Source organism: Engystomops pustulosus, chromosome 10, assembly GCF_040894005.1.
Source record: "Engystomops pustulosus chromosome 10, aEngPut4.maternal, whole genome shotgun sequence".
Lineage (NCBI taxonomy): Eukaryota > Metazoa > Chordata > Amphibia > Anura > Leptodactylidae > Engystomops > Engystomops pustulosus.
The window spans coordinates 61,115,237-61,133,285 of NC_092420.1; the positions used below are offsets into that span (position 1 = coordinate 61,115,237).

Consider the following 18,049-nt stretch of genomic DNA (forward strand, 5'->3'; position numbering starts at 1 on the left):
TTGGCTGCAAACAACGGACCACGACTTGTGTGACAATTTTGGTCTTTTAATTTCAATGAAAGAATCAATGGCAGGGAATGTCTTTTGGAAATGCTGACTTGTGTGAAAATGGTCTAGATGGCTAATGCCAATATCTTAAACATAGTGAGGAATTGTAACATAATGAAAAACTTAATTTCTTCTACTTTTTCTTTCAGTGGGACCTATAAATCCTCCTCAGCCGCCATCTTCCAGTGCCTGGAATAAACCTCTGACAGGTTTTGTGCCGGCACCAAACTCTGAGGTACTATTTAGCTCACAGTTTTCTGATAGTATCCATGCTTATAGTAGAGATGGATTATGTTGTGATATTTAATAAATTCTGACATTTTTTGTGCTATAGACCTCTAAAAACGGCCAAGATGTTTCTGTTGACTTAACAATGGAAGCTATTCAGTTTGGTGCCCCGGCATCCAGCAACAGTGACAATGAAGGTACACCGTCCCTCTCTGAGAAAAGTGAGTCTCTACCAGAGCCGAAGGAGCAGAGGCAAAAGCAGCCCAGAGCCGGCCCCATCAAGACCCAGAAGGTAACAGTGTTGGCGAACAGGCAGTGTTGGCGAACAGGCAGTGTTGGCGAACAGGCAGTGTTGGCGAACAGGCAGTGTTGGCGAACAGGCAGTGTTGGCGAACCTATGGCACGGGTGCCAGAGGTGGCCTCTCAGTGGGCACTCAGGCTGTTGCCCTTCACAGAATTAACCAAACAGTACTTGAGGGATCCTCCTGCAGACCCAGGTAGGTCAGGACCTGAAGCATCTGGGTCTACCTGAGACTGCAGGAAGATGAGGTGTGGACAGGGTCAGATTATCATTGGAGCCATTGAAGCTCCTGGTCCTGGCCCCACAATTCTTCCTGTTCAGGGAAGCTCCAATGGCAATTCTCCCACCTTCTGTCAATGATATTGATGTCCTCCGGACCGTTGAAAGCTGTGGTATAACACGGAGCAAGAAGATTTTAATAATTTAATGCTAGAATTGCTGTGTTGGCACTGTGCAATAAATAAGTTGGCCTGGTTTGCATTTTGGGCACTCGGTCTCTAAAAGGTTCGCCATCACTGATTTATGGTGTAGCTGTGTTTTGTGGGAGGTGTCATGTAAGGCATGAAAAGGTCAGGTTTTGACCAACAAACATGAATTTTTATATATGTTATGGATTAATCTGCACTTTTGTACATGTAAAATGCTACACTTATCACCCTATTCAGACTTTTGGCTTAATAATAGAAACTGCTCCCAGGTGATAGAAAAGTGATGTCTTAGTACAGTGATGGCGGAGCAATGGCAGGGGTGCCACTCGGAGCCATTTCTGTGAGCACCCAGGCTGTCACCCCAGGACAGAGTTCACCAGACAGGACTCAAATGTTCCTGCAGTCCCACACAACTTAAAAAACCGCTGAAAACAGCATCTCTTAAGGTGACACATACTTGGCTGAGGTAACTGCAGGAAGAGTGAGAAGGTGTGAACAGGGCCAGATTATCTTTGGACGGCCCCTGCTGGTCCCATATTTCTTCCTCTACATAGAGACCCGAGAGAGAAGCTAGAATGTATGATTTGGCCCTCCTTCTTTAAACTGCATTGGTGTACTGAGGGGGTGTATATGATTGACTGTTGTGGAAGAATGCAGAGCAATATGTTACTTTTGTTATCTTGGCACTTGTCGGTAAATAAGTGGGTTTTTGTGGGGCACCCAGTCTCTAAAAGCTTTGCCATCACTGTCTTGGCATATACTTAAAGGGGTTGTCCAACACCCTATGAAAATTAGATATGTGGCCAGGGGGTGTTGGCTGTGTTAAAAAACAAACTTGTGCTTACCTCTGCCGTTCCACCCAGGAACCCTTGACCACAGTCTCCAGTTTGTTTACAGGGGCACAGAATCTGCGCTGTGAACAGCTTCTGGCCGGCCACCCATACCCATATCTCGGACCCTGATGCAGCGCTGGGAATGGTGTTTGGTGGACATGGCCAACTAGAAGCTGTTCACAGCGCAGGACACCAAAAGGGACCATCAAAGTACAAGTTTATTTTTTTAAGCAGCCCTCTTTGGCCGCATAACTATTTTCCATGGGGTCTTTGACAACCCCTTTAACAATAAAAATGTCACTGAATTTAACCATGCTGTGGCAGTAAAGTTTCTTATTGTTAACAATTACTTTTTGCTCTCATAACTGTTGTCTAGTATATTATTTTTGGGTGACACATGTTCCACATTGCATGAGTTTTTTTGTTGTTTTTTTTTTTTTGTTCTAGATTCAGGAACTTAATGTAATTCAGAGCAAGGAATATAAGCCAGGACCTATTGGTAAGGAGCGATCTTTAAAGAACCGTAAAGTAAAAGAGGGTCAGCAGTCTGAGCCTGAGACGCAGGAGAAGCAGATCCCAAATACAGTGCATACACCAGAACCGGTTCCAGCAAAGGACAGTAAAGTCATAACTGAAGTCACCACAGAAATCACCAGTATGTTATCTGTGTCTGCACCTGAATTTGGAACAAGCACTAAGGTAACTATCAGCAGATCTCCTGATTGGAAGCAATGCAGATTTATTTTGGAGGTAGTGAACAATAAATTCTTTCTTCCTTGTCTCTCAGGAAACTGTAACAGACTACACAAGCCTATCCACCACCCTCCCCAATACTGCATCATCTGGCAGCTCAAAAATGGAGTCCACTCTGGTGCCCAATGTAAGTTTACTCATAGTAAGCCTTTGCTTGTAAAGGGGGTTTCCTGGTCTTTGTTTGCTCACCCTAGGTATTCAATATCTGATCATTTGTGGTCTGACTTCTGGCACCTCTGATCAGTGAAAGTCTGTCCGTTTTTCACATGACCAGCTCTGTCCCATTTAAAGATTCCACATCAAGCCCTTTTGCTGTACAGAGCTGCACTTGTTGAGCCGTGTAGAAACTGCAGGATTTGTTAATATTTGGAAATCTACAAAGAGCTGCTAGTTTTTGGGTTGGAAACTTGACACTAACATGGAGTTATGTTGTTTCAGGTACCTCTTCCCCACAGCCTTCCCCTTTCACGAAGAGAGACCCTGCAGCAGAGTTCAGGCCTAACGCCTGTGTCTCCTGCAACTGTGGACCTGACTCTCAAGGTACTGAACATGTCATGTATAACATTCTGCCACCTTGCAGGTGTAGGTTTTATCAATGTGTGGAATGTATAATAAGCATTTGCCAATTTTTTTGAGTCTCCTATCTTTACATCTTGACCATAGACACATTAGTCAACTATAGTCATATGTTATTGAATTCGCAATTGATGGCGAGCTTGTGTAACTTCTACCAAGTCTTTAGATCTGTATTTGGATATTACCCATTGAAAATCTGCATTTGATCCTGGTTAGTGAAATGGTTTGTGACAAAATACATGCACAAATAGGTTTTCCTGCATGGAAAATGGAATGCTGCCTCCTTTTGGAACTCAGACCACTGTTTGCAGAGAAGGGTTTGTAGATCAGGAGGAGCAGTGTATCTACTACTTTATCTGCTTAACGCCAAACAAAATCTAAACTTTTGTGAATTTCTCTCCAGATGGAGTCGGCACGTAAGGCATGGGAAAATTCCCCAAGTGTTGCTGAAAAAGGATCCCCAATCACCTCTGCTGCACCTCCTACCAGCACATCAGGAGTAGGGGCCTCCTCCAATTCCAACCCAGTAGTTGGTAGTGTGTCTGCAAACAGTGGAAACGCTGGCCCTCCTCCGCCCAGCAGTGTGCCGTACAATTCTTTCTCCAGTGCGTCTATGCCACCAATCCCAGTAGCTTCGGTAACGCCAACCACCTCCTTGTCAGGTAAATGGAAAAGAGAATGTGTTTCTAATGCTGCACAGCATTCATTATATACCTGTGATATGCTAAGTCTATTTCTGTCTAGGTGCTGGAACATACACAACTTCATCGCACAGCACAAAAACCACGACAACCTCCGACCCTCCAAACATCTGCAAAGTGAAGCCTCAGCAGCTCCAGATCAGCAGCAGTATGCCCTCTGCCAGTCACTTCTCCCAGCTCAGCTGTATGCCCTCCTTGATGGCCCAGCAGCAGAGTCCGCAGGTGTATGTCTCCCAGTCTGCAGCAGGTATGTTTACTCTCTTACAATGTGAAAGTCTAATAGAACCATTTTATACCCGCATACATCAGCCATTGCTTTTATAATGATGATACTAAAAAGCCTCTGTCTAGGTTTATTGGAAAATACTCCCTTGTGTTTATATTGTGAAGGGAAGTGACATTTATAACGTCTCGTCTGTAGCATACTATGCCAAGCAGCTACTTTCCCCAATTAAAAAGGTTGTTGGATATTTTTTTTTATGGTTTACTGTGTGTACATTTTTTAATGCTGCTTCTTGTGACACAGGACCGGCTGCACAGATACCTGCCTTCTATATGGACACAAGTCACTTATTTAATACACAGCATGCACGGTTAGCTCCTCCAACCCTAACCCAACAGCAAGGATTCCAGCCGGGTCTCTCCCAAGTGAGTTTATTTTACATATTGATATTACAACCTTATTGGTACAAGGTCTTATGAGATCAAAGTCTTTCCACCTTAAGAACTTCTCATAAACATATTTGTCAATTTGCTTTTTTAGATTCCAATCCCCATCTACGCACCCCTGCAAGGTCAACACCAGGCTCAGCTCGGCCTAGCACCTGCTCCCCCGGTGTCTCAAGCCCAGGAGTTATTCACTCCCTCTCTCCAGCCCTACAGGTGAGAAAGTTCTGTCCTGTCTGTGAGTAACCTGTACAGAGAATGTGAAACTATAAATGCCAAGTGATAAGTGTGTTGCTAACTTTCATGATTGGATCTCTGTGCTTTTTACAGGTCTCAGCAGGCCTATCTACAGGGCAATTTGTCTCAGCCTTCTCCAGTGGTCTTGTCTGGTGCTGCCTTACACAATTTCCCTGGAGTACAACACCAAGACCTTGCTAAAGCTCAGTCTAGTCTGGCATATCAGCAGACAACCAATACACAGCCCATTCCTATTCTATATGAACATCAGCTGAGTCAGTCTGGCCTGGGAGGGTCTCAGCTTATCGATACACACATTCTACAGGTGAGAATTGCATTTCGGCAGATCAGTTTTGTGCTATGTTGCAATCTTTTTGTTGATGAAACTTAAAATGTTACAACTTATCCCGGCAGACACGACAAGGTATTGGACAGCCTTCTAATCTTTACTCTGGACAGCAGCCGAGTCAGACCAGCTTCTACAACACTGCTCAGTCCCCTACAGCTCTTCAGCAGGTGAGAATTGGCCACATATCACAAATGTTGTTGGGCATAGGAGTTGTGTGTGTTTTCAACGCCGTGTGATGCTTCAACCTGGCCTCATTCAGTTAAACCAGATTGTGTGGGCATCAGACCTGAGGATATATTCCACACAATGCGCGGCAGGGCACATGACAAGGCAACCTTTTTAGCGCCCATTGAGGTTTTTGCATGAATGTGATTATAGATGGTTGCCTTGACTAGCATGTATATGGTCTCCCCTTGATTTATGTGAGTTCTTTTCTCTTTAAAGGACATCTACCATCAGATTACCTGATGGTAGATTATTACAACTCACCTCTCCATCCGTTCCCCCGTTGAACAAATCATCTTTCACTATAACTTTGAACTGCCACATTTAGTAAAAAAAATATAGGTTTATAAAACATTCAAATGAGCCTAAGGTGCTCTGCGGTATTCCCCTGGGCTCCACTGCTCTGTAACTTGTTCATGCCCCTAGCCCGACTGGCACTGCCTACAGTGTATTCAGAGAACCTGTGACGTCACATCAAATGTTTTCTAATTTATTGAGGTACCCAAGAACAATGGGATAAGCATTTTTCACTACAAGGTAGCATACACTTGTCAAAAGAAAAACACTGTTGTAAAACGTATCCCTTTAACATTTTGTGTAGTGGTGCCTGGTTTTCACTCATGTTCTGTTAACCTGAATGACATTTATGTATTAGTGAGATTCTTAACCTTGTAATTCCAGATGACGGTATCTTTGCAGGGATCACAGCTGTCCTTGCCCAACTTTGGTTCTACTGGGGGGCAGCCCCTCATTGCTCTATCTCAAACTCTGCCACCCGCACCTCAAGCTCAACATCAGAATCTCTCTAGGACTGGCCAAGTGAGCCAGGCCTACCGTGGCCTAATCGCTTCCGGCAGTCCGCATGGAATGATCGCTGCCCCTGGAAAGGTGACAACTATGATTACATGTACATTATTATTTCCAGGAAGCGCAATCTAATTTGTCAACAGTCTGGGTTTCCTTAACTGGTGCTTGTGGCATTTGCTAAGAGAAGCCTGTTTTATCTCTTTAGCATTCATGTACAAGGAAGAGCGGTGTTGCTTCATAGTACCCGTGTCCCCAATTGTGTTGGAGAGATGACTATACTGTCACTTGATTAAATACTTAATACTTTGTAACATCAAATCGTATGGATGTCACGATACAGGAACGCCCTAATTTACTACAGAGAAAACAAAGTAAATAAGCTGTTTTTACTAACCTGACATTTTCTTTCTTTGTATAGATGACTGATCTAGATCTTAAACCTTATGGCAGTGGGTTGGACCATGTGAAGCCTGGCACCCCACCTGTTGGAGGCAGAAGCACCACACCTACTTCCAGTCCTTTTCGGTATGTTGAAATGTAACACGCAAAGCACCTGACCATTACCGTAGTTCTTGCATTACAGCTTTTCCATTCTTTCTGTGTCTCTCCAGGGCCAGTTCCACCAGCCCCAATAGCCAATCCAGTAAAATGAACAGCTTGATTTATCAGAAGCATCAGTTTTCTTCAACAGCGGCCAGTGTAAGAATGGGTCAACCACCGTTCCCCGCACCACAGTTCCCCCCTCAGGTAAGTGGTTATACATGTAATACACACATTATCCATCCCTTCTGTACTAAACGCATATTTTCCCATGAGTGTAGTACAGAATCGGAGGATAATGGGTTTTCTTTTGATAAAGTCTTCTATTCCTTCCCACATAAGAATTATGTATTCAGCCCCATATAGTGACATCAGTAAGAGCTGGAGTGCCAGACACATTAGACTATATTATTCTCATAATAATGAGTTTGTTGAGCTGCAGAAATGGTTTACACATACTTACTTGTGGCCGACCACTCAGGCGTCACACTGCTTATGCTCCTTCGGAGATCAATTCACTAATAGCACCCTATGCTTTGTCCTCATCATGGTAATATATGTTGTAAGGAGACCCTTCCTTGTATCCTATATCGATATGATGCTTGGAGTCCCGTCCATAAGAAATGAAAGCACAATCTGTTACACAAACTGACCACATCTGTGTGATTTGTCTATTTCCCAATAGAATTAAAAATACTTGGACGTTTATGGTGAAGATCATTATAAAGAGGTGGCTGCAGAAACTGCATATTAGCTCTTGTTCTTAAATCAATCTGTTTTGATGGTCATCAGTATAAAACTGAGTAGGAGACCAGAAAGCCCCTTTCACTCATGATTTCCCTCGATCATATGGCCGGCTCATCCGCTGCTGCTGTATTGCTGTCCACAGACTTGGCAGTCCCATTAGATCCCTTTCCCAACCTGAACATGCAGGGCTGCATACACTATGCTACTCCGTGTATTTCCCTGTCAACAATGGCACCTTGTATTCTTACACTGTACACTGCATTTTCAAAAATTCCTACACGTAGGGTCAAGGACACTGAGGTATTTACAAGGATAAAGGAATGTAATTGAGTAGCATTTAAGTAGGAAAACCTCCATCTGTTCTGCCTCTGGGCACACAGGTTTACTCTGGCAGTACTATTTACAGTGCATTGAAATCTATCCTTGATCTGCTAATTCCCACAGTAACTCCTCCTGCATAATCCAAAACTGTACCAAAATAAGCAGTGCCGCACTTTACATTGCGGTGGTGATGCAGCTTGTGAACACATCTTAATGCTACATGTGCTGGTCTCTGGCTCAGATCTATGGTCAATTTTGTGGTTGTGTTAAAGGGAACCCGTCACCACTATTTTCACAAATACAGCTAGTGACAGGTTCCTATAGAGCTCTAATAACTATTTGACACCCTGCTTGTAGCTAAAAATTATGCCCCTGAGATTCCCATATATTCAACTTTATAGTTTTATCTGGTAACTAAGCATGGCTACATGTAGTCCAGGTGGGCGTGGCCTCCTCGGGCTGAATCCAGCAGCTCCTCCCCATCCCTATCTCTGTATGCTGCTATAATGTCATGTGACCAGGGTGACATCATCGCAGGTCCTATAGCTTTTGTAGCATTAGGAACTGTACACTATGAAATCACAGTATATTTTATCAAATGAAATCACAGCAGGCTGCATGGAGAGGACTAGAAGTCCATGGAGGCTGCTGTGATGGTTTTATGTGGTCAGATATGTACATGGGGTATAGTTTTCATATTAAGTAGCTCAAGGACCTTTGATGATGTCACCCTGGTCACATGACATTAGGCCACGCCCCCGTGGACTAGCTCCAAAGCTGCATAGATACCAGGCAAGATTATAACTCTGATTTTATGGGGATCTGAGGGGAACAATTTTTAGCTAAAAGCAGGGTGTCAGATAGTTACTAGAGCTCTATAGGAACCTGCCACTACCTGTATTTATGAAAATAGTGGTGACGGGTTCCCTTTAAAGAAAATTGTCATACCATTAAAAATTAGGATTATTTAAACTAGGTACTGTAAATGTGGTAATCCCATGTTTGTTATCCATGGCCTCCTATCTGAAAGGCTCTGGAGCTTTACCAGAGCTCCTCTGGTAACACATAGAAGTACATTACCATAGTCACAGTGCTTGGGTAAGTGCCCCTGGTTCATCCTGCTTGACTTTGATGGTAAATTTTCTTTAACTGGCAAATCATCCGAAAACTGACGTGTATCAAGAAGTATTTCACATTCCCGTAGACTTCTATGGGAAGGAAAAGGATACAAACATGGGCAGGAATAGGAATAATTTTCTACAGCCTTCTCACTGATCAGTGAAAATACGATGATGTTCATGAGTCCATTGAAATGAATGTGCCACCGTGTCATCTTCAAAAAAGCATCACACAGACAAGAACAACATTCATGTAGCCTAAGAGTCAAAAAAAAGTTTTGAATTGTGAAAGTAATCTTCTTGTTTTTCTATTATAACCCGCCTTTTTCAGATACTGTCTCAGCCTAATTTGGTTCCTCCAATGGTCAGAGGGCCACATCCAAACGCGTTCCAGCCTCCAGTTCAGCGTCCACCTATCCCACTGACAAGTCAGATGCCCCCACAGATGCCCACAGGCTTAATGAACCATCCACGCCTTCATCATGTGTCTCGAGCCCCTCCTGTTCCACCCTCTGGTGTGCGGGTTAATGCTGCAATAAAGGCAGAGCAGGATCTGAAGGTCAGTTTGGTTTCTGGCATGAGCCACCTGTGCCAAATAATAAACTGTGAGCGGGGAAAACCACTTTAATTTCTATAAGACATTCGGGGAGGTTTATCAGAAATGTTCTAGTTGCCCATAGTATCCAATCACCCCACAGCAGTTTATAAAATGAAAGATGATTAGTTTCCATGGACAACTAGCACAGTTTTACCTCTTAAACACTTAATCTCCCCCATTGTAATTATCTTGATAAATGAAATGGTCGGGTGCGCCTTGCTTCTTCCACAATAATGGATAAGTAGTCGATAACCAGTCGGGCAATACCTGATGCACATTAACGGCTGTGTTCTGTTGTATTCATGTCAATTGAAAGTGCCTGATGAGGCATGGCGGCTGCACCAGGGCTGTGCATAATAGACCTCTATAGGGGCTGTGATCTAAGCACAATTTGTGCAGCTAGTTCACGGCCCCCATATACGATTGTGTGCATGAGGCCTAACCCCTATAGGACTGAGAACTCCCTTTTGTTAATATGTCAATTACACAAAGGCCACAAACCGTGGAACCACAATCTGTTTTTGCAGCGTGAAAAGGCAAACACTTGTGTCTGGTAGATTAGTTCTGTAAAACTGATAAATGCTGCTCTGCTTAGCATTACCTAATGGATGAGAGGTCCTGCTTTTCCGTGACACTTTAAACTCCAATTGTGCTTGGATACTCATGCAGTTTACACCTAAACGCTTGTGGCGGGAAACAAGCAACACGTGTTTTGCCTTGTTAACCAGCAAAACACAATGTTGCTTGTTCCCGAACACAAACGTGTAAGTCCAAACTGCATCTGCACTTGAATTGAGAGTCAAAACACATTTCAAGCACATACGTGTTAACGTGGCCTTAATTGAGACTTTATGAGCCTTAGAAGGGTTATCCGAGAGTAACAATAAATTAGGGGAGGGCTTTAAAAAAATATATATATATATAGTGTACTCACCTCCTCCGGAAAACAGCTGGGATATGGTGACGGATGTGAGTGACCAGCTGGAAGCTCCCTGAGCGCAGCTTTGCAGGGGCACGGATCGGAGGGACCGCGGAGCAGGATATCAGGACCGCTGGAGAGTACAGGTTCGGTTTTTAAAAAAATAAATCTGACCCAGCCCTGTCCCTAATTTATTGCTACTCTCAGATAACCCCAATAATGTAGGTATCCTCTTTACTAATTGCTCCCATTTTGGTGGACCCGTCTCATCTAATGCTTTTATATAGAGGCTCCTCATCTGTCAGTATTTCTCCTGGAGATCCTGAAGCTTCATAATGTTGTTTTCACTTTCAGCATTGCAGATGAGCGGTATAATGAAACAATTGCCTAAATATACCTTGACACATCTTAATTTATGGGACACGTCTTTTTTTTCCCCCTTTCTCTCCTTTCCCTTAAGGCAAAACAGAGAGCAGAGGTTTTACAGTCGACACATCGCTTCTTTGAACAGCAGCAACATCAGCAGAGCAAACCTATCATCCCCAAACCTCAGAAACCTGCATTGGGCCCTTTGAAGCCTTCAGACACCATAACGGAGCCTTCTATGGTCTCGCAGGAGAAGGTAGAAGAGAATTCAGCTGCTTCTGCTGCCTTGCCTCAAGCTGCGGTGCCGACCACCACAAAACCCATCAGAACTGGACCAATAAAACCTCAAGCCATCAAAACTGAAGACACAAAATCATAGAGGCGGCTAGGACAGTGCTACACCTATGTGTATGGAGAAGAATCAAATGTTTACTGAAAACCGCAGCAGCTGATCTAAGATTAGGAAGGAGAAGAGCAGCCTTAGAGATCAGAGTATAGTGTCTTTCCATCCTTCAGGCATCTCATGGCGTGAAACAGAGGAGACTACTTTGGAGTCTTCTAGTTTCTGCTAGGGGGTTGTCTGTGACTAGTGAGCGCAGCACAATGCTGGCATGTTACTATACCCAGTGTATAACACTGTATACCACCTGGGGAAGCTCACACTGAAACACTACCCCCCGAGTTCTCAACAATAACCCCCAGTGAGCTGAAGTGCAGCGTCGTCATATATGTACACCCAAACACGCTTTATGGTCTTGTTTAGGGTTACATAGTTGCCTCACCACAGTGTTAGCTCTCCCAGTATCTGGCTTCTCTCTGTGTGTCGTGTGTATGTTGTGCCCCCCGATTTACATGACATTCTCCCGAAATGCTTTCAAGCGATTTATTAAGGTTTGGATCCTCACAGACCCGACTCAAGAAAGAGCGTGCATGTGGTCTTTAAAGGTTGCAGGTGAAGGCATTGAGTATATACCCCCTCCCTGAGGCAATTCTGAGGTCATACATAGATATATGGTCAGTTGTGTAGAAAGTAAAACCAATTCCAATGCCGCTGCTGTCAAATATCAGTCTATACTGTACGTTTCAGATCCAACCTCTGTGACTTTTTTTTTTTCCTTCCTTTTAAAGTGAAATCACGTTCTTCTGCGACCTTTTTATAGAAATAATAGGAAAGCAGGAGTTCACTTTTTGTTCTGGACAAGACAGAAAAAACCTGTACATTATGAGATATCTTGTAAATGCGGCTTTGTTGTGGTAAAGGTGTTCTTATTAAACTTAAAGAAAAAAACTTATTTTGCGCAATATAAGGGTTTTGCTTTTGTTTTTGTTTTGTTTTTTCACCAAATATCTACAAAAGAAACTAATAAAGAGAAGTCCCCAGAGTTTATAAAGAATTGGTGTCTGCCTAAATCAAGGAAGAAGGAAATCGTGTTAAAGGGATGTTATACACTAATTGTTGGTCCCTCATTAGGGAGTGTGGCCCTTTAAATTACGGTTTATCAGTGGTCAGTCACTAGTCCTTATCCTTAGTACTTGTGTTGCCAGTAACTTCCATTTAGTATAGGATGACCTGTTCCTAAGCTGCTGATTTATTTTTTTGTGTGTTTGTTTTTTATGTGTACTGCTTCCCAGAAGTCATACTCCCATTTGGCCTGCTGTACAGATTAGATGCAGATAAAAGAGCAAGCTGCAGTTTAGTTGTATTTTTTCTTTCTTTCTTTTTTTTTTAATATAAATATATAAATATATATAAATATACAATTTTCTTTTCTTTTTAGCCGTTTTTTGTCATTTATTTGCAATTTAAGATTGGGGATAGTATAGATTTCCCTGGCATCCTTTTGGCTTTGTACAGAGTTTCCAGCTACCCTTAGCCCCTGCATTGTGGAGAGAGAGTCAGAGAACTATGTTGTATGAAAATATGTAAGGTCTTTACTTTATCCAGGTTTGATTACGGGAACTAATAAAGTATTCTCTAAATAAATGAAGATTGCTGCTTGTCATGCGTGCATAGATTTCTTTTGTGCTAGAGGATGAGTAGCGGCTCTGCTGCTGTATCTACCTGTTCTGCAGGTGCTTTTATCTTGTTTTTTATGCTGACAGAACAGGCGGCCTCACCTCTTACAAGACGAAAAGAGTTAAACCAGCACTCCACCTACCCTGTATGGTAATCCAAATCTCTGCCACATCCCAAACTTCTCCCATCTTCCTCAGTGTTCACTCGTTTACCACGCTACAGACATTAACATGCCATTCTCGACAACATATCTAGGTAAATGGAAATCCCAGTGATAGTTTTGACTAGTTTTGTGTTTGTAGAGATGTACGTTTTACATTTTACCTCTATCCACTCTATTCTTAAAGGGAATCAGCCACCACCTATACCAGTGATGGCGAACCTTTTAGAGGCCGAGTGCCCAAACTACAACCAAGACCCGCTTATTTATCGCAAAGTGCCAAAACAGAAATTTAATTTGTGATTTATGCTCCCTCCTTTGTCACAGTTTTCATTGATACCAGCACCCTGAGGACACAAATAAAGCAGAAAATAGTCCCAGGTAGAGCTGTCACTTTAAAATAGCTCTGTGCACAGCAAGCCCTGGGCTGTCTGGGACTGTAGGAAGATACCTGGAGTCATCTCTAGTGATGGCCTGAGTGCCCACAGAAAGGGCTCCGAGTGCCACCTCTGGCACCAGTGCCATAGGTTAGCCATCACTGACCTATACTATGCCTACACATGCCACCCATACCTTTGCTTTTATTTTCCGGTAGCTCCTTCCATGCCAAAACGCCACTTTACAAATATAATAATAATAATATAACTATCTTTGTACACAGTGCACAGGCTTAGCGGTGACATTTAGGGATAGGGTTGCAGACATGTTATGTTATAATCAATACTATACAAACTGAGTTACACAAACTAGAAAGTTTACACTTGATGCTTGCTTAGTCTTGCTGGTTACATGGTTACAGACGTACATATACACGTACATAGCACTGTTCATAGGGATTCAAAAATTGGTGTGTGAGGGGAGGGGGGGGATTGCTGTAGGACTTTTTTAAGCTAGTATTGGAATAACTTGCATCTCAGCAGTTAGTTTAGGTGCAGCCAGGTACCGGTGCTCTATGGCACCTGACCATCGCCCCGATGTAATCCAGTGTCGTTGGCTTGTGCGCTGGTGTCATCACAGGTAGCTCTTCCAAAGCAGGGTAGCATCGTGCTGGGAATTCACCGAGGGCTTGTGGACTTAATTGTGAGCTGGTGGTGGCGATGGTCTCATCAGGGTTATGTCCTGAAGAAGTGTCTCAGGAGCATTGTCACGTATAGGTGGTCAGTATGCTGCAGCAGCCAGCTGTGTGGAGAACGGAAGGAAGGCCAAAGAGGGAGCAGCCCCAGGTGTTAGGCCAGAGCTGGCCGGCACTCTGTGGTCCATTCAGTAGAGACGGCCTACTATTCCCAGACTTGAGCGCAGGAGGAGCAGCAGTGGGTACTTTGCTAGTCTCTAGGAGCCAGCGTCCGATCAGGTGGTGCTTCGGCGTTGCCGGTCTGGCGCAGGTCAGGCTGTGTCCTCCAGCCTCAGCAACACATGGGGGCAGCTGAAGGGACCCATGGTGGAAAATATGCAAATAAGGCAAACGTTGTATGAGCACCTCTGGAGTCCTGATCTATATCTTGTGCCCAAGAGTGACTTAAATGAAAGGGTGCTGTGCAACTCGCCCCCAAAACACTAATTTGCATATTTCTAAAGTTTAACTTTAGGCCAGGAAGGAGCAGCAGTAAAGTAACATAACAGATATGTCTGGTATGTGTGGGCATACCCTGGTATAACATGGCAATTGGTTGTCTGGAGTTTAATGAACATGGCTGCTTTCTTCAAAAAATAACATCTCCACAGCTGAGTAGTGTGTGGTATTGTAGTTAAAGGGATTGGCCACTTCAGGGTTTTTTTTTTTAAATCTGACTAATTGTGGGGAACAGGATATTAGGTAATTTACCAAAATACATCTATAACAGTCATCTGACAGACATTCCTGACCATAAAATGGCTGCAGATGGAGGGTCATGTGATCTCTGTCCATGAACAATTGCCCTATCAGGACCTTGATTTTTATATTTTATGAATACTATCATAAGGTCCTGGTGCTTGCTCCTGGTCATAGGTCACATGACCCTCCATCTGCAGCCATGGTGACACCAATCCCACTTATAAGATGGGCTTAATAATTCCAAAATAAATAAAGACTTCATAAACCATGTTGGGTTAAAAATTGGCCGCAATTGTTTATTATTGGGTTAATCAAAATAAATAATCAACCCCTTCAGGACTCAGCCTATTTTGGACCTTAGGATGCAGCCGTTTACCATACCATAAAAATAGTATATTATTTTTATTCTATGGGTCCACACGATCACGAAAATACTTCATTTACATATTTTAGCATCGCCGTCTTTCATATGCAGTGATAAAGGGGATTTGGGGATTGGGTTTTTACTTAGTTCCAATAGGTTTCAGTGGTTCTGTCCAATCCCTTAGTCGGTGCTATTTACCATAAGCACCTACTCCAGTCCCTCATACATCACAAGAGTAACATACAACCCTCGCAGATACTTTTATATAAAAAGACTTTACTAACAACATACATGTGACAAAGTAACTACGTAAAATACAATACAAAATACATAGAGAACACAACTACAGACAGAGGCCTCCTTTCCTGCCCCCTCCTGGACCCCAGTAATGTGTATGTATATACAATATATTCTAACACTACCGCAGCTCCTGGAGATATCCTGAAGCAGGAGTCACATCCAGTACCTGACCATATACATGTACATATAGAGACTCATGCACAATAGCATATACTGTATATCTACTCCACGTGTGCACAGCACAGATCCACGTGTGAATGGGATAAATATACAAGTATTTACACACTCACTGCAGATAGTTATGTATATATAGTAAAACACATAACTCCTGGAATATCTATAGGTACACGTATAAAGTCTACTATATTATAATAAGTATTATGTTATAATTACTCTTATAAAGTTATATACATACACAGAAAGCACACACAATATATAACCTGGTTCCTTATGTTAAGTGGGGGGGGGGCATGGGTCAGGAATCAAAGAGAGATTTCTGGTTTTACCAGCCTAGATACCCCTTATAACTCCACCCTAAGACCCTTCAGGACAGACCCCAGTGTGTGCAGGGAATCTCACACCTGGTTCATGGTGGCTTCTTACTGTTCAAAGCCTTTTGATATGTTAATGACCCAATGGCTGCAGTACACACACATCTCACCACAGAATATCAGTGACGGTTACAGACGCAGTGTTACCAAATATGTGGGGGGGGGGGGGGTGTTGTGTATTTTATTTCATTTTACTGAATAAAAACTGATTTGGAGAAAATCTTGTTCATTTTAGCGTCACCATCTTTTCCTATGCATAACTTATTTATTTTTCGGCTGACAAATCTGGTTAGGGGCTTATTTTTTGCCAGAAGAGTTGTTCTGTTTAGTGGGCTTATTTTAGAGTGCAGAACTTTTTTTCAGTACTTTTTAAAGCATTTTTTAAAGGCATTAATTCAATTTTTTTTTGGAACGTTTTTGCGTTTTATGTTTACAGTGCAGGTCCATTGTAGAGCAGTGTAAACTATCTGAGCATGCAGATGCATGCACAGAGAGTTTACAGTCGGACCCGGAAGGGATCTGGCTGCCCTGAAGTTGATTGGATCCCCCGGTCAGAGGCACGGGGATCCGATCTATAGGGGGAACACTTTTACACAGCGCGGTCATGCTTGACTGTGACATGTAACACTCGCGATCTGAGCCGGCTCCGATTGCAGGTGTTAGCGCGCGGTGTCAGCTGTAGAAGCTGCTGCTTCTGGTCCTGGCTCTGTTCGTGAGCCGGTGCCTGAAGCGGGAAGTATCTGCATGTAGGGACGGACTATAACGTCCTGGTGCATGTAGGGGTTAAATCAATAATTTTATTAAATAAACAGAATCATTCAGACCTACAGATTAACAACATACCGTAACATGATGAGCTGGGAGACAAAACCCCCACCAATAAGCCCTGCGACGGTCAGGAGAAATAATACATTAGGGCGGTCTGGGTGGGATTCTTCTTCACACTGGCCCAGACACCCTGCTGACAGCTCAATTTATGGGTAAGTTACTGTAGCCACCTGCCAATCAGCTGTCTGCCTAAAATAGTTTGCCTGGTTACAATGCTGCCATAGATCCAGCTGTTTACCAATCACAGCTGATCTTCACCTTCAGCCCATCAGCAGGCAGTATCTGTGAAAACAAACATCTGGCAGAAAAGTGCACAAAACTACCTCCCGGAAAAAACGGGAAACAGAACATAAAATTACCAAAAATATATAAAAATATGCCAAAATATAATCCTCCTTGTTAATGAACCCTTGAGAACCATTTTAGGGGATTGTGTTACCATGTTCCCCCTTCAATAAAATTATCAGGTGCCCCTGGTCATGGTAACACAAATTAAACATGTTGGGTTAAAAATTGGCCGCACTGCTTTATTATTGGGTTGCCAAAATAAATAATTATATCAATAATTTTATTAAATAAACAGAATACTTCAAAACTACAGATTAACAGCATAACAATATTATATAAATTATGGCAATGTGACGTGGGATCTCCAGTTGTGGGCTGTAAGTGACTACTAGGGGCACTCTGACCTCCTGTTGGGTCTCCTTATATTTGAGTAAATCATCTCTGTTGATGGCTGCTGCTTTACCTATTTGGTTGTCAGTCACTTTTGGTCTGTAGCCCAACTGGAGAAATTCAGACCTGAGCTCCAGGAAGTGTTTACATCTGTGTTTTGTTAACGCTTTGTTAACTAGGGGTATAGTTAGCATTTTAACCCCACAGGTGGACCCCTAAAAAGTACATAATGGATAGTGCATAGTAAAAAATATCCATTATGTCATATTGTGCCCAGCTCCTGCCACGGGAGACAAACACCCTAAAAATCATGATGCATGTTTTCCCGGGTAAAGCATACGGGGCAGTAATCTACAGGCTGGGCACATGGCAAAGCTTAGAAGGGAAGGTGCGGCATGCGGCATGATGTATAAGCTGTGCATAGTACATCAGGGTAACAACAGGGTACTCTAAAAATCCAGGGATGTATGATAAATTCGGAAGCAATCTTTCATACATAACCCTGGTTTTTCTAGGCATATCTCACAGTGATGAATGGTGTCCTTCTGAATACCATTTTTGGAGCACACCCTGCACC

At 43.0% G+C, this 18,049-nt stretch overlaps 1 protein-coding gene across 7 annotated transcripts in view; it reads left to right on the forward strand.

The window, feature by feature from the left end:
• Positions 1–12,053, forward strand: part of PRRC2C (proline rich coiled-coil 2C) — a 36,758-nt gene extending 24,705 nt beyond the window's left edge. For 5 of the 7 annotated variants that reach the window (XM_072127362.1, XM_072127365.1, XM_072127361.1 and 2 more), the window contains exons 20-35: positions 198–283; positions 383–568; positions 2,286–2,537; positions 2,626–2,718; positions 3,030–3,131; positions 3,571–3,829; positions 3,912–4,115; positions 4,395–4,516; positions 4,632–4,750; positions 4,865–5,096; positions 5,186–5,287; positions 6,027–6,233; positions 6,571–6,677; positions 6,764–6,899; positions 9,210–9,437; positions 10,856–12,053. In XM_072127362.1, coding sequence (XP_071983463.1) covers positions 198–283; positions 383–568; positions 2,286–2,537; positions 2,626–2,718; positions 3,030–3,131; positions 3,571–3,829; positions 3,912–4,115; positions 4,395–4,516; positions 4,632–4,750; positions 4,865–5,096; positions 5,186–5,287; positions 6,027–6,233; positions 6,571–6,677; positions 6,764–6,899; positions 9,210–9,437; positions 10,856–11,140 — 2,720 coding nt within the window. In that variant the 3' untranslated portion in view covers positions 11,141–12,053. The remainder of the gene's footprint in view (positions 1–197; positions 284–382; positions 569–2,285; positions 2,538–2,625; positions 2,719–3,029; positions 3,132–3,570; positions 3,830–3,911; positions 4,116–4,394; positions 4,517–4,631; positions 4,751–4,864; positions 5,097–5,185; positions 5,288–6,026; positions 6,234–6,570; positions 6,678–6,763; positions 6,900–9,209; positions 9,438–10,855) is intronic. The other 2 variants (XM_072127364.1, XM_072127366.1) reach the window with 2 other exon arrangements.
• The last annotated feature ends 5,996 nt before the right edge of the window (positions 12,054–18,049 follow it).